Genomic DNA, 24,861 nt, shown 5'->3' with positions numbered 1-24,861 from the left:
GTGCCTCGACACAACCCTGTCCCAGAGCTCTACAGACAATTCCTTCGCACTCATGGCTTGGTTTTTGCTCTAAAAACTCTGGGACCATATATAGACAGGTATATGCCTTTTCAAATCATGTCCAATCAACTGAATTTACCACGATGGAATCCAATCAAGTTGTAGAAACATCTCAAGGGTGATCAATGGTAACAGGATGCACCTGAGCTCAATTTCAAGTCTCATAGCCAATGGTCTGTAAAAAAATCTAAAAACCTGTTTTTGTTTGTCATTATGGGGGAAAAAATGAATTTAATACATTTTAGAATAAGGCTGTAGCATAAAATGTGGAAAAAGTCAAGGGGTCTGAATACTTTCCGAATGCACTGTATCATGATTTGAAAATCCCCCTGTAGAGTGGGATTCAATGGCCCCCCCACCAGGTCCCTGGGTCGTATTCAAATTTGTCCAATAAGAAAAGCCTGTTTTGGTTTTCCGTCTCAAAACATTTCGCTTTGGTGTGTACTAATAATTACGACCATGATGTTAAGCCGTTTTGTCTCTCCTGTCATCCCCCAATTTCCACCAAGTTTTCAAATGTGGCTCCTTCAACAACTGGTGCCATTCAATTAAGTAGGAACTTGTCCTTCATATGCTCAACTTCGAAGCTGAAAATGCTAATTTAGTCAACAAACTTTGTTGTTGTTATAAAAGTAATCAAATTACATTTTGTATTTCTAAAAGCTGGAGAACAGCAGTATTCATTTATCCAAATTCTTAAACCATACATTTTAGGAAGCGCTAAAGATAGTTGAATATACACATCCTTATCGGCCAGTCCAATTGTGACCATTTTAAACATACATGACTTAGTCAGACTCAGTAAGTCTAGTTCATGAAGTCAAAAATAAAAATGGCAAATTTGTTATTCTGGTTTAACATTTCTCTAAACAGATAGTAAGTAAAGTAAGTAGCCTTGCACAAGCCTTAAGCAGAATGGCTCATATCTCCTGTTTCTGTAATGTAAGGCAGCTTGATGTACAAGTACACCCCCTGGAAGGGACACTAGTCTATCGCAGTGCAAAATTGACAGATTAAAGCTTAATTCGTTGGATAACTATTTGAATGCTCTATCACTGCTACTCGTGAGCGGAATGGTTAGGTGGGTTATGGAAAGGTCAAAGATCCGAGCTCAACTTTACTGAGCTGGCTTTAGAGGTAAATTTGACGCCATTGATCCAGGTATCAAGAGCGGAGGAGCGCAGTGAACTTCCTCAGAGTAGCTAGTCGCGCGCGCTCAGGATCAGCAGTGCTTTGCTGTCTAACATCTTGAAAGCACTCACACCAAACATTTTTCAAGGTTCTTTTTTGTTTGCATTAGCACCAAATGGTCAGAGTGGTGTTCTTGAACAATCCACACCCCTGTCTAATGTGATAGGATGACTTTAGTTATTTTAATAGTGATTCCATAATTGCTTAATTAAACATGATCTTATCTCTGTTGTTAACTTAATAGGAGCACGAGGTAGAGTCAGGTATTACTGTTGAATAAAAGCCTACACAGACAACAGCCCTTGCAGGGTAATATTAATTGCTGTAATAGGAATGGTTCTAGACGTCCATGTGTCTGAGTGTGCGCCACGTTTGTGAGCTGTGACTGTAATATGATCACTTAACAACAAATAAATAAAAAACAGTATTACGTTTAGTAGAAGATAAGTTGTCTCAATATATCCGACTTGCCGCCTCATCAAAAATAAAATACACCTGCTAGCCAGCACCATGGAGAGCTGCACCATTTAAGTTTTGACTAGTTTATTTTACAGTTGAAGTCAGAAGTTTACATACACCATAGCCAAGTACATTTAAACTCAGTTTTTCACAATTCCTGACATTTAATCATAGTAAAGAATCCCCGTCTTAGGTCAGTTAGGATCACCACTTTATTTTAAGAATGTGAAATGCCAGAATAATAGTAGAGAGAAATATATATTTCAGCTTTTATTACTTTCATCACATTCCCAGTGGGTCAGACGTTTACATACACTCAATTAGTATTTGGTACCATTGCCTTTAAAATTGTTTAACTTGGGTCAAACGTTTTGGGTAGCCTCCCACAATAAGTTGGGTGAATTTTGGACCATTCCTCCTGATAGAGTTTGTAGGCCTCCTTGCTCACACACACTTTTTCAGTTCTGCCCACACATTTTCTATGGGATTGAGGTCAGGGCTTTGTGATGGCCACTCCAATACCTTGACTTTGATGTCCTTAAGCCATTCTGCCACAACTTTGGAAGTATGCTTGGGGTCATTGTCCATTTGGAAGACCCATTTGCAACCAAGCTTTAACTTCCTGATGGATGTCTTGAGATGTTGCTTCAATATATCTACAATTCTCCTCCCTCATGATGCCATCTATTTTGTGAAGTGCACCAGTCCCTTCTGCAGCAAAGCACCCCCACAACATGATGCTGCAACCCCCGTGCTTCACGGTTGGGATGGTGTTCTTCGGCTTGCAAGCCTCCCCCTTTCTCCTCCAAACATAACGATGGTCATTATGGCTAAATTGTTCTATTTTTGTTTCATCAGACCAGAAGACATTTCTCCAAAAAGTACAATCTTTGTCCCCATGTGCAGTTGCAAACCGTGGTCTGGCTTTTTAATTGCGGTTTTTGAGCAGTGGGTTCTTCATTGCTGAGCGGCCTTTCAGGTTATGTCAATATAGGACTCGTTTCTGTGGATATAGATACTTTTGTACTGGTTTCCTCCAGCATCTTCACAAGGTCCTTTGCTGTTCTGGGATTGATTTGCACTTTTCGCACCAAAGTACGTTCATCTCTAGTAGACAGAACGTGTCTCCTTCCTGAGCGGTATGACGGCTGCGTGGTCCCATGGTGTTTATACTTGCGTACTATTGTTTGTACAGATGAATGTGGTACCTTCAGGTGTTTGGAAATTGCTCCCAAGGATGAACCAGACTTGTGGAGGCCTACCACTTTTTTTCTGTCTTGGCTGATTTCCCCATGATGTCAAGCAAAGAGGCACTGAGTTTGAAGATAGGCCTTGAAATACATCCACAGGTACACCTCCAATTGACTCAAATTATGTCAATTAGCCTATCAGAAGCTTCTAAAACCATGACATCATTTTCTGGAATTTTCCAAGCCGTTTAAAGGCACATGTAAACTTCTGACCCACTGGAATTGTGATACAGTGAATTATAAGTGAAATAATCTGTCTGTAAACAATTGTTGGAAAAATTACTTGTGTCGTGCACAAAGTAGATGTCCTAACAGACTTGCCAAAACTATAGTTTGTTAACAAGAAATGTGTGGAGTGGTTGAAAAACGAGTTTTAATGACTCCAACCTAACTGTATGTAAACTTCGGACTTCAACTCTGTTGTATTAGCCTATCGTATTATCCAACTTTGTATCTGTTGTATTAGCCTTAAAACAAACAAAAAAACTTTGACATTATGAGCTAGAGTTTCCGAATGTGTAAAGGCCAGTGTCTAAGTCACATGCTGAAGATCCTGCCCACTACTGCAGAGGTAAGGTTCAAAGGGCCGTCCGTCCTTCCCACTAGGCAACCGCTCCAGGGTGAAGTTTCCCCTTGGTACAGATCTAGGACCAGCATCCTATCCAGGATCAGTGTCTAGGAACTACACCTACGCAACCTGCCACACTCACGGGACATGCCGTCCGAGCCACCCGAGCGCGCCTCTGGAGGGGAAGGGGGCAGTGGGTCCACCACGATGTCTAAATCAGACACCTTCCACGGGCCGAGGGGCTTTCGCACTGTGTCCGCCCCTGGACGAACGTGGTAGATAGGGATAGGAGTAGGGGTGTCACCCCCCCAGTGGAACAAAGACAATCACAGGATACCACAGCACGGGAGAGGGAAAGAAGGAAATAACAGGGGGAGGGAAACACAGGATACACCACAGAGTAAAAAAGGGGAGAGAAGAAGGTTAGAGGAGGAGAGAGATAGAAAGAAAAAAGTAATGAAGGAGTATCAACTGTAAAGCCTGTAAGGAGAGAGACATGGGCTTCAGGATCACTGGCGATGGTGATCATGGGGGACCAGAGGATTTGAGACTGGGAGGCTGCGCTTCAGCCTCCTGATGGATACTGCCTGCTCTGGGCAGTTTAAATATTTAAGCCAGATGAAAATTATCCTTTGTAGTGTTAAATTATGCTCCCCCATCAGATTTTTGGATGCAGTTTAATGGTAAAACAAAATAAAATATTTAACAGATCACATAAGTTAAAACAAAGATCCTGCTATATCCATGACATTCGGTAGAAATATTGTATCAGATTTACAGGGGAAATTACCATGCAAATGTGTAGTCCTAACTGTCTGATAATGACTTGGACCAGGGATGCAGCACTCAGTGTTTGCTGGTTTTTGGTATTTTAAATCAGTACCTGTTCTAAACCATGCATGCCTGGGACAATTGGTGACGTGAATTCACCAATTGAGTTCCTGGGGGAAAACATAAGGACTACAGTTGTTCACGGGTGGCTAGGAAGCTCAGTAATTAGTCTGTCTTCATGTGTCCGTCCCAACCACTACCATACATCCATTGTCAAGTCATTATGGCTGTCTTGAAGTAGAGCCAAAGACAGAAAGAGTACAAACGTAAAGAGATAATCTCCTTTTCTCTTAGATAAAAGTTGAGTCATAGGAGAAAGCATGACAGAGAAACAAAGACAGGTGAGTAATATGTCAGGTTATTAGAAAACCAACCACACAGTGTGCTCCGAGGATAAGTTTGATTTAAGTACAGATCTAGGATCAGCTTCCAGTGCCCCAATCCTAACCTTAAGCATTAGTGGGAATAATGCAAAACTGTCCCAGGATCAGCATCTAGGGGCAACTACACCCTATACCATACCGGGTGAAGAGTGTCCATGATGGCAAGGTAGACCGACCTGATTTGGAGCGGGCATGATTGGCTGGGGCGTTGACACCCAGCGTCTGGGGTTTCATAGGTTCGGGGGGTCCAGTGTAGCCTCCCTCTTGTCTACCCGGCAGAGGGACCTGAATATAGGGGCCCACGGCTGCCACCCGGCCCAGAGTCCCTGGGGCCGGCTGGGGAGAGGGAGGCCCGTTGGTCTTGTTTAGCTTTAGGGAGAAAGAGGGGACCACAGAGAGAAAGCGTTGTGGAGGGAGGAGAGCGAGAGGGGACCACAGATAAAAAGGGATGGGGAAAGCGAGGGGGGACCACAGATAAAAAGGGATGGGGAAAGCGAGGGGGACCACAGAGAAAAAGGGATGGGGAAAGCGAGGGGGGACCACAGAGAAAAAGGGATGGGGAAAGCGAGGGGGGACCACAGAGAAAAAGGGATGGGGAAAGCGAGGGGGGACCACAGAGAAAAAGGGATGGGGAAAGCGAGGGGGGACCACAGAGAAAGGAAAGATGGAAGGACAGATTAGGGTTAGTATCAATATGAAGAAATGGATCCCATCATAAGTGTGTGTATTGATGTGTATTGAGTCTTGTTATTCTTTTCTTGTATTCGGTCCTGTTTAAGGGAATACACTATCCTGGGTTCTAATCTGTTTCTGCTCTCTTGCCAACTGCTTAGGCATTGGCAATGAGAGACAGGGAGTTGGCATGATGCTGATAGCAAACATATTGGCACTTCACCAGCTTTTGAATGTCCCAAAAGAGCCAACAGAAGTGAGCTTACCCATACATATGACATGTGGGTAGGAGATTGTTTGTGTCCATGTTGTGCACTCAGGTTTTTTTATTGTAAGAGGCTATATTAATGCATACGTTTGCCGTGTGTGTGTGTGTGTTTTCCTTAGTGTCAGTGTGTTTGTGCATTGTCCGTTCCTAGCCTTACAGGTAAGTTCTCTTTTTGACGTGCCTCAGCTTTTTTCTTATAGAGGCGCTCCCGTAGCTCGCCGATGCGCTTGTCCATGAGGGTCACCTCCATGTTGCGTTTGTTGAGCAGATCCTTTTGCTGCTGCAGCTTGCTGTTCTGATCCTGGTTCAGCTTGTTCCGGATCTGAGGGTGACACACACACACACACACACACACACACACACACACAGAATAGGAAGACAAAGAGTTAGCACACAGGTATGAATATGGGAAGTAAAAATAGGCCCACACGCATGTGTGCCCAAACATAACCCTAATAATCCAAAAGTATATTTAGCATCTATTTCCATCTAGTTTGCTGTCCACAAGCAGCAGGCCGCAGAGTTGTTTCCCCATTGTGAAGTTTTTAAGTTGCACTTTTCTGAAAAGCGCATCAGTTCACACAGAAGAAACAGCTAAGGATAGTCCTTTGCATTTGTTTTGCCTACCAATCCAATGCTTTTTAACGCACGGGAAGGAGTGCAAACTTTTGGAGAACAGAGATTATTCGGACACAGGGAAAGATTCGAAGGGTAGCGTTTTAGTGAGTATGAGGCGGGGTTTATTTTTGGGGCAGTCCTGCTCCTTCGCTATTGTTTTGTTCATTCGACAGGATTGAGAGAGAGAAGTAGATAGGAGAGAGAGCCATGCTCGCAGCGGTAGTAAACAGTACATGTGATCCAGAGGCAGCGGGTTAGATTTCTGGACCACCCCACTGAGGCCCCTGGGCCCAGTTTTTCAAAACATTTAATCCATATCAAAATTATTCTGTGTTGCGTTAAATTCTGCTCCCCTTCAGATGTGGTCCCTCTTTTTTTGGATGCAATTATAACACTGGACCAAATCTCTAACATAGCACATACAATACAACTAATCAAATCGCGTGCACATATTTTACAGATGTTATTGCGGATGTAACAAAATGCTTATGTTCCTAGCTCCCACAGTACAGTAATACCTAACAATACATGCAAATCCCAAAAATCAAAAGAAAGGTAATTAAGAAATAAAAAAATATTAGAATGAGCAAGTAGCTGGCTAGTAACAGTGACTGAAGTTCAGGACAATGTATTGGGCAGAGGCCGGCGAGTGGTGACCATTTAACAGTCCGCATTCTAGATAGTAGCAGGGTGAACAGGCAGTGGCTCGGGCGGCTGAGGTCCTTGATGATCTTCTTGTCTTTCCTGTGACTCCGGGTGCTGTAGATGTCCTGGAGGGCAGTCAGTGTGCCCCCGGTGATGCTTTGGGCTGACAGCACCGCCTTTGGAGAGCCCTCGTTTACGGATGGTGCAGTTGCCGTACCAGGCGGTGACATGGCCCGACAGGATGCTCTCAATGGTGCATCTGTAGAAATTTGTGAGGGTTTTAGTGGCCAAGCCACATTTCTTTAGCCCCCTGAGTTTGAAGAGGCACTGTTGTGCATTCTCCACACTGTCTGTGTGGATAGACCATTTCAGGTTGTCAGTGATGTGTACACCAAGGAATTTGAAGCTTTTCACCCTCTCCACTTGAGAGGTTATTTTCCTGGCACCACTCCACCTGGGCCCTCAACTCCTCCTTGTAGGTGGCCTCGTCGTTGTTGGTAATCAGGCCTACCACTTGTGTCGCGTGGCCACGCAGTCATGGGTGAACAGGGAGAACAGGAATGGGCGCAAGCACGCAACCTTGTAGGGCCCCCGTGATGAGGATCAGCATAGTGGTGGTATTGCAGCCTCCCTTCACCACTTGGGGTCGGCCCGTCAGGAAGTCCAGGACCCAGTTGCATAGGGCGGGGTTCAGACCCAGGGTCCCGAGCTTAGTGATGCGCTTGGAGGGCACTATAGTGTTGAAGGCTGAACAGTGAACCATTGACATTTGGGTAAAATGAAGGCGAACAACATTGAATGGGGGAACAGAACTGACACAATACAGGATCATTTTGATCGGGATCAAACATTGGGCACTGGAGCAGAGGGTTTGTGATGGCACTTTAGTTCAGAACATTAAACTCTACCTGCAGCTCCTGGTAGAGTTTGCGCAGCTCCAGGGCTGCAGTGCTGGTGACCTGTCCTCCCAGTGCGGACTGCAGGCCGTTGAGCTTTCCCCGCCGCAGGTCCTCTAGCTGCAGACTCAGCTGCTCCACCCGCAACACAGCTGACTGCAGCTCCACCTGCTTTTCCTGGAACAGCCCACTCACCTGCTCAATCTCTGCCGCTTTAGGGGTGGAGGGAGGAGGATTTAGGATTTAGTTGAGTTCCTTAGAGTTCAGCACACATATAGGGGCGGTTTCCCACACATTTTAAGTCTAATCCTTGACTTAACAGCGTTTTTCAATGAACTTTCAAATCCAGGACTAGACTTAAACTGTGTCCAGGGAACCACCCCATCAAAAGACAACCTGATATATTTAAGCAATAAGGCCTGAGGTGTGGTATGTGTCTAATATACCACGGTTAAGGGCTGTTCTTATGCACAACGCAACAAGAAGCGCATGGATACAGCCCTTAGCCGTGGCATATCAGCCATATATCACAAATCTCTGAGGTGCCTTATTGCTATTATAAACTGGTTACCAATGTAATTAGAGTAGTAAAAATGTAATGTTTTGTCATACCCGTGGTATACGGTCTGATATACCACGTCTGTCAGCCAATCAGCATTCAGGGCTCGAACCACCCAGTTTATTAAAAAAATTATTGATGACAAAAAAAAGTTGAATGACTTATTTTCATTGTGGTCCATAGTACACATTGTGGATACCATGGGACGCACATACACACACGTGGACACACAGTGTAGAGGTGAGTTGGGGTGAGATGGAAGGTCACAGCGTACACGTGGCTGAGTTGGGCGAGTGCGTTTATACATGTGTAAACTTACACAGGTTGCCGTTGATGACTTTGCTGTAGTCCACCTGGCCCCTCATGGCGCGGATCTTCTTAAGCTTGGCCTCCTGGCTCTCCACACGCTCCTTGAGCCTCTGCAGCTTCTCGCTCTCAGACACAGACTGCTGCTGCCGCCGCTCCTGCTGCTTCAGGTAGCGCAGACGCTGCTCCTACAGACAGATCAAGGGAGAGAAAAGAAAATGAGAGAGAGACAGGGAAGGAGAAAAAAGGGACAGGGAAGGAGAAAAGAGGGACAGGGAAGGAGAAAAGAGGGACAGGGAAGGAAAAAGAGGGACAGGGAAGGAGTAAAGAGGGACAGGGAAGGAAAAAGAGGGACAGGGAAGGAAAAAGAGGGACAGGGAAGGAAAAAGAGGGACAGGGAAGGAAAAAGAGGGACAGGGAAGGAGAAAAGGGGACAGGGAAGGAAAAAGAGGGACAGGGAAGGAGAAAAGAGGGACAGGGAAGGAAAAAGAGGGACAGGGAAGGAAAAAGAGGGACAGGGAAGGAAAAAGAGGGACAGGGAAGGAGTAAAGAGGGACAGGGAAGGAGTAAAGAGGGACAGGGAAGGAGTAAAGAGGGACAGGGAAGGAGTAAAGAGGGACAGGGAAGGAGTAAAGAGGGACAGGGAAGGAAAAAGAGGGACAGGGAAGGAAAAAGAGGGACAGGGAAGGAAAAAGAGGGACAGGGAAGGAGTAAAGAGGGACAGGGAAGGAAAAAGAGGGACAGGGAAGGAAAAAGAGGGACAGGGAAGGAAAAAGAGGGACAGGGAAGGAGAAAAGGGGACAGGGAAGGAGAAAAGGGGACAGGGAAAGAGAAAAGGAAGCAAGAGGGGGGAGATGGAAAGGGATGGAGAGGGGGGAGAGAGTGATTAAATGTCAACGGTCTTCAATCTGATGCATAGCGAACACATTTGAAGGTCTGAACATCATCTGCATGTGTGCATGGACAACACAGCAATCTGTAACAGCATGTGACATTTGTGGTTTAAGCCCATGTTTCACTTCATACATACACTCCTCAGGTCACAAACGCACACACCTGTGTTGCACACTTTGATCACACATTGCTGGCAGGAAAGCACACACACGACAGTCCTCACAAGACCCTGATATACAGATGAGCTTCCATCTAATAGCTAAAAGTGCACATCTATTCAGCATTAATAATATAAACTGCTGTCCATATAAGAAATACATTAGCGACTGGGTCTGAACTCTGAAGGAGGAAAGGAAAAGGAGGAGGGATGACTTCATCTCTCTCGGAGTTTCTCAACTGTGTGTTGCTCTAATTCAAGTTCCAAGAGAGGAGATGACAGGCCGATGTTTCCAAATGACTGCAGGGTTTCAAGTAGACCTACTTTTTAAAATAAAATCACTTCTCTGCCATTTGGCACACAGAGGTTCCCTGCACGGCCAAATCGGTCAATCTTGATGACGACCTAGTTTGTAGTCGAAACATTGTCCTTGTCTTAAAGACCTTGGGAACATCATACCAGTGTGAGGATTTATAGTTTTGTTCTACGTTACCCTTTCAGATCCAGCACCTGGGAAACCTTTTTATTATTATGGGTGTGTACAGAAATATAGACTGCCTACATATTATCTCTTCGTCAATGCGTTCCTCTAATAAGAAGCCAAATCTACTAACAAGGTAAAGACTCTTTACAGATGTTATAGCATTGGCTAAGCTAGCTTGAAGCTATTCCACAACGCTGGCTAGCAAGCCGCCGAGGCGAGCACTACAGCTAGCCAAATAGCTGGTGAATTATAGCGAATGTGGACCCACTCAAGACCAACAGAGAAATGCCTCGAATGCCCTTCAGTGGAGGTAGGGTGAATTTGGCTGGCTGGACCACAAATGCAAATGGATAAAATGAGAAAAAGAAAATGACAACCGCAAGAATGCACACACAAAACCCTGCCTGCCTCACTCTCCACATAATGGGATTCAGCACCATGTCTCTGCAATGGACAGCATTAATCATGCGCGCACACACACACACACACACACACACACACACACACACGGGCAGCATGGCATGGCAGAACGCATGCTCCCTAGTCCCTACTGAATCCAGAAGTGTTTGGATGTGTTCCAAATGACCCCGTATTCCTTATAGTGCACTACTTTTAAAAAAAAGGGCAAAAAATGAATAAATGTTCTCACATACCCAACACTAACTGCTAGACTACATGCCGCCCTAATGTGCCCTACATAGGGAATAGGGGTCCATTTAGGATGCAGCCTTTGACTGGCTAAGTGAATAGAAGCTATAAAATGGCCAGAGCTGCAGTGGCCTCACTGACACCCAACTACTCAGCCCCATGACTCAGATGACTGAACAGTTTTAACAACTGTTGCAACTAACATTTCTAACGTCTTCCCAATGATATTTCACAAGATATAAGCTTAACTAAACATGTGATTATCGAGGTCTTGACATTTAAATATCGGCATAAAAAAACTGTATTTCCACGGTCATAAAAAGTGCCATTGAAAATTAGAAATGAATGTAATTTTGTGTATTTTTTGTGCAACATTTTGCAGGAAAACAGACTACTGCCAAAAACACTGAAATAATACCTAAAAACTGAAGAGATTCTACATTGACGTTGATATTTGTTGAATCAGGAGTTTAAATGCTGGGCTATAACAAAAGCATGTGACCCTTTGCTTCCCTGAAAGCCTGACGTCTTCTTATGGATGGAAAATGGGCACCATCAAATTCAAGTCTGGACCTCAAAGCATGGGTTGGACATGGTTGAGGGAACAGAAACGAAAAACAAAAAATAACATTTGAGGAACAGAAGCAGAAGTGGGAAATAAAGTGATCGACAGTGCATTTAGAAAGTATTCACACCTCTTGACTTATTCCCTCAAAAATGTGGTACCAGCCTGAATAAAAAAATGTATTCAATTAATTTCTCCCCCACTACACACACACACACACTACCCATAATGACAAATTGAAAAAACGTTTTTAGAAATGTTTGCTAATTTATTGAAAATGAAATACAAAAATATAATTTACATAAGAATTCACATCCCTGAGTCAATACTTTGTAGGAGGACCTTAGACAGCTATTAGAGCTGTAAGTCTTTAAGAGCTTTCCACACCTGGATTGTGCAACATTTGACAAATTATTATTTTCAAAATACTTAAAGCTCTATCGATTTTGTTGCTGATCATTGCTAGACAACCATTTTCAAGTCTTGCCATAGTTTTGACTTAAATCTACTTAAATCTAACTCGAGCACTCAGGAACATTCACTGTCTTCTTGGTAAGCAACTCCAGTGTAGATTTGGCTTTGTATTTTAGTTACGGTCCTGCTGAAAGGTGAATTTAACTCCCAGTGTTTGGTGGAAAGCAGACTAAACCAGGTTTTCCTCTAGGATTTTGCCTGTGCTTAGCTCCAATACGTTTCTTTTTTTTTATCCTGAAAAACTCCGGTCCTTAACGATTAAAAGCATACCCATAACATGATGAAGCCACCACTATGCTTGAAAATATGGAGAGTGATACCCAGTAATGTGTTATACTTAGGGAAAATCCAATACAACATTTTGTATTCAGGACAAAAAGTGAATTGCGTTGCCATATTTTTTTGCAGTGTTACTTTAGTGCCATTTTGCCAACAGGATTCCTTATTTTCAACGTCAATAAGGTTACTATTATGGAGTAACTACAATATTCTTGATCCATCCTCAGTCATCCAACTTTGTAACTGTTTTAAAGTCACCATTGGCCTCATTGTGAAATCACTGTGCAGTTTCCTTTCTCTCTGACAACTGAGTTAGGAATGTTTTAAATGTCACTTGCACAAGAACAGTGAAATGCTGCAGAAATGTTTTGGTACCTTTCCCCAGACCTGTGCATCGACAAAATCCTGTCTTGGCGTTCTACAGACAATTCATTCCACCTCATGGCTTGGTTTATGCTCTGACATGCACTGTCAACTGTGGGACCTTATATAGGCAGGTGTGTGCCTTTCCAAATCATGTCCAATCAATTGAATTTACCACAGGTGGACTCCAATCAAGTTGGAGAAACATCTTGAGGATGATCAATGGAAACAGGATGCACCTGAGCTCAATTTGAAGTGTCATAGCAAAGGGTGAATACTTACGTAAATAAGGTATGTTTAAACACTAATACATTTATCAAAATGTCTAAAAACCTATTTTTTCCTTGTCATTATGGGGTATTGTGTATAGATTGAGGGGGAAAAAACTATTGAATCCATTTTAGAACAAAGCTATAACCTAACAAAATGTGGAAAAATCCAAGGGATTTGAATACTTTCCGAATGCACTGTACACAGTTCTCTTTCCATGACAGTCTGACCAGGTGAATCCTGGTGAAAGCTATGTTCCCTTATTGATGTCACTTGTTAAATCCACTTCAATCAATGTAGATGGGGAGAAGTCAGGTTAAAGAATGATTTTTAAGCCTGGAGACAATTGAGACTGAGTGGCATGCATATACAATCTGAGTGTGAATTGGCAAGACAACATATTTAAGTGCCTTTGAACAGGGTATGGAAGTAGGTGCCAGGCGCACCAATTTGAGCGTGTCAAGAACTACAATGCTGCTGGATTTTTCACGCTAAACAGTTTCCCATGTGTATCAAGAACGGTCCACCACCCAAAGGACATCCAGCCAACTTGACACCACTGTGGGAAGCATTGGAGTCAACATGGGCCAGCATCCCTGTGGACCGCTTCCGACACCTTGTAGAGTCCATGCGGTGACGAATTGAGGCTGTTCCGAGGGCAAAAGAGGGGTGTACAACTCAATATTAGGAAGGCGTTTCTAATGTTTGCTATACTCAGTGTATGATCACAAGTCATACACTATATACAGAAAAGTATGGGGACACCCCTTCAAATTAGTGGATTCAGCTATTTCAGCCACACCGGTTGCTGACAGGTGTATAAAACCGAGCACACCGCCATGCAATCTCCATACACAAACATTGGCAGTAGAATGGCCTTCCTGAATAGCTCAGTGACTTTCAACGTGGCACAGTCATAGGATGCCACCTTTCCATCAAGTCAGTTCGTCAAATTCAGTTTGTCAAATTTCTGCCCTGCTAAAGCGGCCCCGGTCAACTGTAAGTGCTCTTATTGTGAAGTGGAAACATCTAGGAGCAACAGAGGCTCAGCCGCAAAGTGGTAGGCCTCACAAGCTCACAGAGCAGTACCGCAGTGTGCTGAAGTGCGTAGCACATCTGTCCTCGATTGCAACACTCACTACTGAGTTCCAAACTGCCTCTGGAAGCAACTTCAACACAAGAACTGTTCATGATATCAGATTCCATGGCAGAACAGCCACACACAAGCTGAAGATCACCATGCGCAATGCCAAGCGTCGGCTGGAGTGGTTTAAAGCTCACTGCCTTTGGACTCTGGAGCAGTTAAAACGTGTTTTCTGGAGTGATGAATCACGCTTCACCATCTGGCAGTTCAATGGACAAATTGAGTTTGGCGGATGCCAGGATAATGCAACCAACCTGGAGAAGGAATAATGGTCTTGGGCTGTTTTTCATGGTTCGTGCTGGGCCCCTTAGTTCCAGTGAGGGGAAATTATACGCTACAGCATACAATGACATTCTAGACGATTCTCTGCTCCAACTTCGTGGCAACAGTTTGGGGAAGACCCTTTCCTGTTTCAGCATGACAATGCCCCCGTGCATAAAGTGAGGTCCATAGAGAAATGGTTGGTCGAGATTGGTGTGGAAGAACTTGAATGGCCTGCACAGCGCCGACCTCAAGACCATAGAACAACTTTGGGATGAATTGGAACGCCGACTGCGAGCCAGGCCTAATTGATGTGCCCTTGAGAAAGGCACTTAACCCTAATTGTTCCAGAGTTGCCGTTAATAATTGCAGACCCTGGCCTTGACCTCACTCACCGAGGAGGTCTCAGGGAGAGCGGAATATGCAAAAAACACATTTTCAATGCCCACATGTATTAATACACACTTGTACGTGTGACATAGATCAAATAAGCACCCACCAAATTATTATAACACTAAAATAAAGTGCAATATGCATGTGAAATCAATGTGACTCAGACATTATAGGCCTATGCTACAATGTTTTCTTACATTGAGAAATATATGCGCACTTGTGTTAACTCTCAAAGGGGGCGTGTCTGTAGCACAGTGCTTCTCATTTCCCATTCCGGGGTAATGTGATGGGCTGTCACTGTGCAGAAGCTCTCTGAAGCCCTGGAGGTCCATCCATCTGTAGTAGATGGCCAATTCATTGACAACTTTGTGTACTACCGGTTTGCTTAAATGAGTGCCAGAGGACGAAGTTTGTAACATGGCTCAAGCATCTTTCACGAGGTGCTGAAACCCCCTATTCTTCTCAACCACTGAGAATAGGGACATATCTGTAGATATAGACATACCTATCGCTGATGCAATTTCTTTGGTCCGGTCAGAATCCTCTGTGAAGGGCTGCCGCTTGAATGGAGAGGGGAGACGAAGTCGTTATTGTTTTTTTTTGCGTTTCCGTCTTGCTCCGGTGGTAGGAATACTTGGGTGATGTCGGTGTAAATGTGAAAACATGTTTGAAGTGTTGGCAGCTGCATAGGCTATTCTCATTGAGCAGTAGCGACATACTCTAAGGTCTATCGCCGTTGTAATCTACTGGGAAGTAAACATTTAAAAGATGGAGAATCCTCCTGGTTTATCGATCCCACCACTCACCATTGTACAGAACTACTTCTCGGCTGCGCCTCACCAAAGGACCGTTTGAAATTAGCCAATTAAGATTAGAATTTTGATTACATGCGGACAGGTTCTAGTTATTTTTAATGGAATAGCCTGAAAGGTTTTTTCAGCTGATTTACTAAAGAGGCATACAACGCAGCATCGGCACAGTGTTTTGTGTGTTTTTAAAAAATACCGCTATTCATTCGGATTTACAGTGCCGAACGCACTGAGGTCGCAGCACCAAACAGTTCAGTAAAAATGTGTACCGTTGCACCCCAAATTAAAACACTTTGAAAATGTTCTAGATCATTCACTGATATCTATTAATTAAAATTATATGCAATTGGATTCTATAAATTGTGTTAACATCAGGAAATCTGATGTGAAACCTGCCCCGTACATTGCACTCTGTATGAAAATCCCTTAGGAATGCATCACGTCCAGAAAAGAGGTACAGGTAACCCATTTTCACAAAATGCCTTCATAATGAGTGCACCAAAGCTAGAAAAAGTCTAAAAAATAATGCTTCGCTATTGCTGATTTAACCATAGGGTCATAGAAATGTATAGAGATCACAACGTTGTATCTGTCCCATTATGGAGTCTGACTTCACAGGCACCACCATTTTGAAGTGGTCAATTTCCTTCTTCTACGAGTTAGTAAAAAACTTAAAGGGTACATACTGCCACCTGGAGTGTGTTATTTGAACCAGAAAAAGTCAAGGTTGGCGATTTACTGCCACCTAGTTATGGAATATTCGATCACGAGTATGATTGACTAATCCCTCCTGATGACCTGCAGAGAATTATGTGAATCTTCCTTAACCCATAGGTAGTCCCACCCGGTTGACTACTTCAAAATGGTTAAAGTCCTCAATGGCGCAACCCATGCTAAAACAGGCTTTTGGGCACAAGCGTCCTCTATAACATAAGGTACACATTTTCCAATATGGCTACCAGCTAAATATTGCTATGCAACAGACTACAAGTGACACCTATAAAACCAATACACTACTAGATTTGAATCTCTTGAACTTGTATCATTTCCCAGTATGACCAATTTCCCTAAAACAAGTAGCCTATGTAGTTCTACCATTTGTAACATTGTTGTTTCAATGATGAGTCTACATAAATCATTAGCTATGGATGGCAAAATGTTTAAGATGAGATCCACCCAATAGAATGTTCCATTGTTGTTTAATAGTCATTTTCAATTAGCATGTGAACATTACAACTTGTCTCAACATTCCTTAAATCAGTCTGCAAACATTCTATTGCATAAACTCCTATAGAACAAGATACATAAACGTGTAAAAAACCATAGAAAGCACATTTTCTGGAGAGGGTATCATATCTATTTGATCAGGGTCTTGTGGGGAACAATTTATTACCATCAAACCACCCCAAAGTGGACAAATCTCTAATCAAGGACAGATTTAGACCTGGGACACCAGGTGGGTGCAATTAATTATCAGGAAGAACCAGCAGCACTCTGGATCTCCAGACTGGGATTTGAATACCCCTGGAATACAGTAGCTCTGACCCTCTTATAAGGCTTTTCTTCCAGTAAAGAAAATGATGTCTACACAAACACACAATAGGTTACCTTGGCAACAAGCATCTGTTGCTGGGCCTCGATCTGCTGCTGTTGCCGTGTGGCCATCTCCTGCAGCTCCGAGAGCGTGAGCTCCACGCGGGGGTTCCCCACCTACACACAGAGAGTGAGAGGGAAAAAGAGACCATAGAAAGTGAGAGGGGGAGAGAGAGAGGATTGAGAAAGGGAGGGAAAAAAAGAGGGCGAGAAAGAGAGAAGGGAGTGGCAGAGAGAGAAAGAAGGGATAGGTGGAGAGAGAGAGCAGAAGGGAGTGGTAGAGAACGAGAGAGGGAGAGAAAGGGAGTGGTGGGAGAGAGAGATAAGGGAAAGAGAAGAAAAAAAGGGAGAGAGACATTAGTAGGGATGTTCTGATGTGTTATCCATTTGTTTATCTCCTCAGCCCTGAAGAGGAATTCGGCATCCCAAATGGCACCCTTTCCCCTATAGCCCAGGGATCTAGTCAAAAGTAGTGCACTATAGGGATTAGGGTGTAATTTGGAATGAAGCCGAAGAGCCAGGGCACATTGGCTCAGCCAGAAAAAGAAAATGAGCTACAGCGGTCAGCAGCAGACCCATAATCTAGATAGAAAAAACCCCACACTAACTGAGGGGAGGACAATCAAAGCATAGAGATCGCCCAGTGCTGGGATGGTCATTACTTCAGTAGTGGGTGTCCACAGTATAGCCTACAAACAATTAGCCCAGGGCAGCTTTTGCACAGAAGTTTGTTTTGGGACACTGCAAAGTGTTGCCTGTGGGTATATCTATTTATTAATTATATTTATTTACATCTATCTATCCATTCATTCATCTATTTACTCATTTAACATGTTTTACAGTTCAATGCAGGTTATATAATAGATGTGGTCCTGTGTGGCTCAGTTAGTAGAGAATGGCGCTTGCAACTCCATGATTGCGAGTTGTTCCCACTGGCGCCATCCATATGAAAATGTATGCACAAACTACTGTAAGTATATATATTGCTAAATGGCATGTTGTAGATCGGGGTTCCCCACTGGCAGCCCGTGGGGCAAATTTGGCCTGCGGATGATTGTATTTAAATTGTTGGACATTAAAGACTAAAAACACAAGCAAATCAGCTCCAAGTTATTTTGATTTTGGAAATCTGTTCCAAAGTATTTCCACACATATTAGAGCGATATACACTACATGACCAAAAGTATGTGGACACCTGCTCGTCGAACATTTAATTCCAAAATCATGGGCATTAATATGGAGTTGGTCCTCCCCCCTTTGTTGCTATAATAGCCTCCACTCTTTTGTGAAGGCTTTCCACTAGATGTTGGAACATTGCTGCGGGGACTTGCTACCATTCAGCCACAAGAGCATTAATGAGGCCAGGCACTGATGTTGGGCGATTAGGCCAGGCTGGTAGTCTGCGTTCCAATTCATCCCAAAGGTGTTTGATGGGGTTGAGGTTGAGGCTCTGTGCAGGCCGGTCAAGGTCTTCCACACCGATCTCGACAAACCATTTCTGTATGGATCTTGCTTTTTGTACGTGAGCATTGTCATGTTGAAACAGGAAAGGGCCTGCCCCAAACTGTTGACAAAGTTGGAAGCATAGAATCGTCTAAAAAGTAATTGTATAATGTCTCGTTAACATTTAATGTTAACAATTAAACTAAGGGGCCTAGCCTTAAACTAAGGGGCCTAGCCTTAATCATGAAAAACAGCCACAGACCATTATTCCTCCACCAAACTTTACAGTTGCCACTATGCGTTCTCCTGACATCCGCCAAACTCGGATTTGTCCGTCAGACTGCCAGATGAAGAACCATGATTCATCACTTCAGAGAATGTTTCCACTGCTCCAGAGTCCAAAGGCGGCGAGCTTTACAATGCTTCGCATTGTGCATGGTGATCTTAGGCTTGTGTGCAGCTGCTCGGCCTTGGAAAGCATTTCATGAAGCTCCCGACGAACAAAAATTTGACGACCTGACTTGTTGGACAGGTGGCATCCTATGACGGTGCCGCATTGAAAGAGGACTTCAGTAAAGCCATTCTACTGTCAATGTTTGTCTATGGAGATTGCATGGCTGTTTGCTCGAATTTATATACCGGTCACCAACGGGTATGCTTGAAATAGCCAAATCCACTAAATTTGAAGGGGTGTCCACATACTTTGTATATATAGTGTATGTGATTGCATACAAATGTAAGTAAGGTATGAAATTATTATGTTTTCAATCTAATTTTATTTGTCACATGCTTTGCAAACAACAAGTGTAGACTAAGAGTGAAATGCTTACTTACGGCCCTTCCCAACAATACAGAGAGCAAGAAAATAGGGAAATAATAAGTAAAACGTCTAATAATAAATACACAATGAGTTACAATAACTTGGCTATATACACGGGGTACCAGTCAAATATTACATCTGTTTGGGCCTCTTGGGGTCAATTTGCAATCAACTAATTATGTTCCAGCCCCCTAACCATCCACTCATGAAAAAAAAAAAAAAATCCTTATTTTAGTCTAATGCAGCCATACTCAACAGGAGCACCGCGGTCCGGATCTTGACCGGGGTCAATACGGACCGCCGCAAACGACTTGACTCAATTTATCAGCCGGGTGAATCGCAGCTGTGATAGCAACAGTATCAGTCTCTTTACACAGGCGCCTCTCAGTTCCTATCACAACATCACGAAGGGCAGCGGCAGGGTCGCTATGGCAATGGGGCACTGGGAGGGGCACGGACAAGGATAATTGGATTAAGCACATGTTCCCAAAGGCCGGAACTCGGGAAAAAAAATCATTCCTGTGTTCTCCGACTGTGTCCTGGTGGAACAGAGCCTCTATCGGGTTCAGAGGTCAAGTCAAACCTTCTTCTCATCCCTCAAGTCCCGACTTCAAACCAGCCGTGTTGTGGAAACAAATACCTTTCTTGAAGTCCAATGGCCATAGGTTGGTAACACAAACACACCTAAAGCTGCATACACAAGGATGATCTAAACTGTGTTTAGACAGTAATGCATCCTCTTCAAAGCACATAGCTGAACTAGGGAAAACTTTATTGAAAGAGCATATCTACCTCCAAAGGTGTTGCCTGGCTTCGATAGAGCCTCAGAGCCATAAGCAATATTGAAGTGGCAAAGAACCCCTAGCCAGGGCCTATGGAAAGTGTATTGAAAAAGGGGAGACTAAATGTCATGGTTGTCTTACACACATCAAACAGCACACATGAAGGAAAATGTGGAAATCGTGGAAATCAAGACAACTGTGTGTCGGTCTACTTTGTTCTGGTCTTCACAGACCCTTACCAAATCTGGGGCCGTGTGTATCAAGCTTTTCAGAATAGGATTGCTGACCTAGGATCAGGTCGACCTCTGCCCATATAATCTTATTTGTTGGCAAAACACATCTCAACTTCGCGCTCCTACTCTGAGACTCTTGATACAAAAGGCCACAGGTCCTTCTAAAAAAATAAATAGACATCATCATAAAAAGGGTTACAGTGACCAAGGACAATGTTGAGTTCCGTTTGGCTACACAGATTAGAAGGGGGGCAGAACGTCAGGAGGGGAAAGACAGATCCTACAAAAGAAAATGTAATTCTGCTACTTTCTTAAGTGGTAGGACTGGAAAAAGAATTTGCCAATCTATATAAGGCATCATAATAAGTACAAGCTCTGGCTGATGTGTTGCTATGAACTACAAGAGGTAAAAACCAAACCAGGTCTGTTCACTATGCTCCTTTCAGAATTCACTGATAAATTAGTCCACATGGAAAACTAAAAGGCATAGAAACCATAAATAACTTTAATAGGAAATTTAAAAAGAATCCATGACAGAATTTTTTTTTAAACAACATTTTGGACTGACCAATGTAGAACTTAACTTCAAAGTTACACATAACAAAATGTTTGTGTGTGTCCCTGTGTCCCGTTAACACTCTGGGATTACCCAGTAAAAAATTGGGAATGGCTCAGAGACCACAATGTCACTGGACAGTTACCAATTGCTTTATTAGATTAAAATGGAGGGTCCACCCACTGGAAATCCTTCTGAAAAAGCCGGACTAGAGAAAGCTAAATTTGGGTAATCCCATGGTAACAGAATTAATGCTGAGAATCAAATATTGCACTTTAAAATGTATACCAAACAAAAACCATTGATTTCAAAGTTTAGTTTAACAAACCATATGCACAAGGACTACTTTCATATATTTCAGGAAGTACTGTGCAGATACAAAGTTAGGTAACAGAATTAAACTGAGGAACATTTGACCTTTTATTCTGTTACCGAACTTTGCATCTGTCCAATTTTTCCAGTAAATACATTTTTAAAAATGGATTTACTGTGTAAATTATTCAAAGTAGTCATTGTGCATAGGAATGTATAGCTTGTTAAACTTTGCAATCAGTGTTTTTTGTTTGGCATACATTTAAGTAAAACATCAGTCTCTGCGTAATTCCGTTACTGTGGAATTGCCCATTTCAAATCCCAAGCAGACTCAACACACTGGCTACATCTCGATTATCCCTCCTTCCTCCCAAAGTTTGCACTTGTTCACTTCTCTTAACTGATTTAAGAGGAAATGACTGGTATAAGAAATATGGTGGAAACTCCCCCCTAGCCCACACCACCAATCCAATGATTTTAGATTTGTGCTAAATAGTGAACGAGTATACATTTCAGGAGAAAATAGATACTATTGTGATGCATCCACTGTTGTGCCATTGCTCATTGTGCTGTCCGTCGTTGCCTGAAGAGAGTGGGGCAAGGCAAGGGAGCAGGGAAGAGCTGAAATCAAGGACTAGTAACGAGTTAGCAAGGCAGGAAAAAAACATGGAAAAGAGATGGGGGTTGATGTTTCAGCTGCCAAAAGTCCCCGTCTCTGTCCCACACACACACACGCATCTCTGATTCCCTGTCCACATTTGGAATTCAGCACCAGGTTTCACAGAGCGACCAAGATCCACACAACAGTTTGACACAGCAATCCAAAACGACCTGCTTGTGCGATTCAAACTTTTGACAATTTCCTTGTCATCACAGTGCCACTTCTACCGACTGTGTTTGTTCTCCTATTGCATTCCAATTACTGAATAAATCACATCAATCGCCACATTATACTTTTCATCTCTTTTTTGAGTGCAGACTCGCTTTCGCTTTGAGAGACAGGTAGAACAAGTTCAAACAGTTAGAAAAGCTCTCGTTGAGATATTGGGCTATTCTTCAATGTTGAAACGGTACACATCTGTAGATGCTCAACAAAGTCTGTAACATGTCAACTCTACGTCGGTTGTCTTTCAACCAGAACGTGTCTGTACTCCATCTACTAGACTATCAACAGCTTTATTTCTGCAGATTAGCTGTAGTGTCTGTAAATATACTACAAATGCACACAGTCCTGAGTTGGCTGCGTGGTTCAGATGGAAGGTTGAGATCACCTTACCTCCCAAGTATTTCCCCAGCTTCAGTGAGTGAATCCCGGGTGCGTGTATGTGTGGGCTCTGCCTCACAGACAGGAGGGATGGAGTGGACGATAGTAGAGGGTGATGAGACTGACTCAACTCAGGCAGGATGTGCCCCACACACACAGAAAGCCACTGGCACGCAGAACCACGCTCCAGTGCATCCGGGCGACAGCCTCACTGATGAGGCCCACGGGAAAAATAAACACACACACACACAGACCGCCGAAAACGAGAGTGAGAGAATGTCTGGGTGAAATTGAGAGAAAGGAAGAGAGAGCGAGAGGGAGGGGGGCTGAGAGAAAGAGAAGGGGACCACCATGAGTATAGAGGACAGGAGAGAGAGAGAGGGAAAGCCATGTCTTACCCTCCCATTCTCTAAAGGGCATGTGTCCCCTGGGGATTATAGAGCTCCTCTCTCCCTGGGCCGAGTCACCCGTGTCTGTGTGTGTGTGTGTGTAGTTTCGCTGCTTGTGTGTAGGAGTGCTTGTGTAAGTGTCGAGTGTGAGAAAGTGTGCGCTTGCATGTGTGTTTGTGAGAGAGGGAGCAACTGTGTGTGCACGCGTGTTTGTGTTACACTTTTTCAGAGAGCATCCCACATGTGGGCTGAGCGGCGAAAAGCCCCTTGCTCGACCAGAGCCCCGCGGATAACCACAACACTGATCCTCTTAGGACCGTTATGTCATCATACTGCCCTAATCCTCCAAACTACACAGGAGAGTACTGCGCTTCCTTATACAGTCAAGGTTAACACACACAGGCTAGTGGGCAACATGCTATGGATCAGGGGTAATGTTTGTTTGGGGTTGTCAGTGGGGTGGGGGGGAACAGGAGGGCAAGATGGATGGGGTTTACTGAGTGCATGGAGATTTGAAGAGTTGCCCAACAATGGGATGCGATTATATGGCCAAACAAATAGGCTATAGAAGCATTTGTGGACAGGACACACCCTGCTCTGCCTAAAGTAGGAGAATGTGCGCACACAATATTATTCTGTATAATGTGTGTGGATATTCACACACACACACACTTTGAGGGGGTAGGGGGAACTGATCCTAGATCTGTACTAGGTCTACAGGAAACATGTAGTTTGAGCGAGAGTCAGACTTGGTGGATTGTGTTCTGGCAGCCCCCTCTAGGGTTGTTTTCACTAGGGATCAAACGGAAGCAAATGGACTGAAACAGGGAGGGACCTAACTGAACTACCTGAAGAAACACTCGTAAAACGTTTTGCCATGGTTTGCACTAATAAATACAACCCAGGGGACACCCACCTGAGAAAAAGACGCGCTCTGCCGGCGAGCAAGCATTAGCCCTGTCTGGCTAATCAGCTCCTTAGCCGACAGTCCACCTTCCCTAGCTAAAACGCAACACTGCTCCCTGTGGTATACACACACCGACATGCTCGCACATCCATGAACATCCACATGCATGTGCACACGCAAACACATCTGGATCATGAATAGTAGGAGAAAGTATGCCAAAGGGACCAGATGAGGCAATGTGGTGTGTCGCGATGCGGTCATCACAAGAGTATACAAACAAATAAATAAATAACTCCATCTTGTGCCGCAATGGTTTTTTTCTCGCCCCCCCTTAAGGTTAAATTAGTTCCGCTTCCTCAAGCACAGCTCTCCCCATTCTGGAATCTGGGACAGATGGTTAGGGAGTGAGGGGGCATGCCAGAGGCTGCTGTTATCATGGAGCCATTCTCTAACAAATGCATGCATGCACACTAGTGGTGCGCGGGTCAGCTGTTTGATCACCCGCACCCAATTGCTAATAAACCATCTGCAACTGCCGACTACATGTTATAGTGATCATTTGAGGCCCTCACCAAACTTTAACCCGATAATATAGAAAGTGCGCTGTAGGCTACAGTCAGAGATGGCAGATTTTTTTTTTATAAAACATTTTACAGGGGGTGCAGGATTTCTCAGGGGCTTATTGACATACATCGAGTATACCAAACATCATGGACACCTTCCTAACATTGAGTTGCATATTGACTTTTTCTGCCTGTTCCCAAAAGTATTTGGTGATTGGCGGGTAGGCTATTTGGCGAGCAAACAGCTCGGCCCTAAAGTGTAGACTGTAGATGGCATTAAATACCGAAATAAAATAAACTAAATGTAGCCCTATAGATATAAATTGCATAAGAATGATAAATCCATAAAAGGTATTGTTTTCTTTATTTAACCCACCCTTCTCCCATCTCTACAGAGGAACTTTGGAGCTCTGTCAGAGTGGCCATCAGATTCTTGGTCAGCTCCATGATTGCTTGGTGACTCTTGGTGGTTCCAAACTTCTTCCATTTAAGAATGGAGGCCACTGTGTTCTTGGGGACCTTCAATGCTGAAGACCTATTTTGGTACCCTTC

General features: G+C 43.8%; 1 protein-coding gene across 6 annotated transcripts in view; it reads right to left on the bottom strand.

The window, feature by feature from the left end:
- Positions 1 to 24,861, bottom strand: part of ppp1r13bb (protein phosphatase 1, regulatory subunit 13Bb) — an 87,839-nt gene that overhangs the window by 17,935 nt on the left and 45,043 nt on the right. For 2 of the 6 annotated variants that reach the window (XM_029631562.2, XM_065008823.1), the window contains 6 exons: positions 17,056 to 17,157; positions 8,720 to 8,894; positions 7,854 to 8,053; positions 5,840 to 6,004; positions 4,919 to 5,111; positions 3,671 to 3,790 (listed from right to left, as the gene is read on the bottom strand). In XM_029631562.2, coding sequence (XP_029487422.2) covers positions 3,671 to 3,790; positions 4,919 to 5,111; positions 5,840 to 6,004; positions 7,854 to 8,053; positions 8,720 to 8,894; positions 17,056 to 17,157 — 955 coding nt within the window. Of the gene's footprint in view, positions 1 to 3,670; positions 3,791 to 4,918; positions 5,112 to 5,839; positions 6,005 to 7,853; positions 8,054 to 8,719; positions 8,895 to 17,055; positions 17,158 to 22,462; positions 22,790 to 24,861 lie in introns of those variants that run through there. The other 4 variants (XM_029631565.2, XM_065008825.1, XM_065008826.1 and 1 more) reach the window with 4 other exon arrangements.

The sequence above is a fragment of the Oncorhynchus nerka genome, linkage group LG24 (assembly GCF_034236695.1).
Source record: "Oncorhynchus nerka isolate Pitt River linkage group LG24, Oner_Uvic_2.0, whole genome shotgun sequence".
Taxonomy (NCBI): domain Eukaryota; kingdom Metazoa; phylum Chordata; class Actinopteri; order Salmoniformes; family Salmonidae; genus Oncorhynchus; species Oncorhynchus nerka.
Note: the sequence above shows the minus strand (reverse complement) of the source record. Positions and strands in the feature narration are given on the sequence as shown.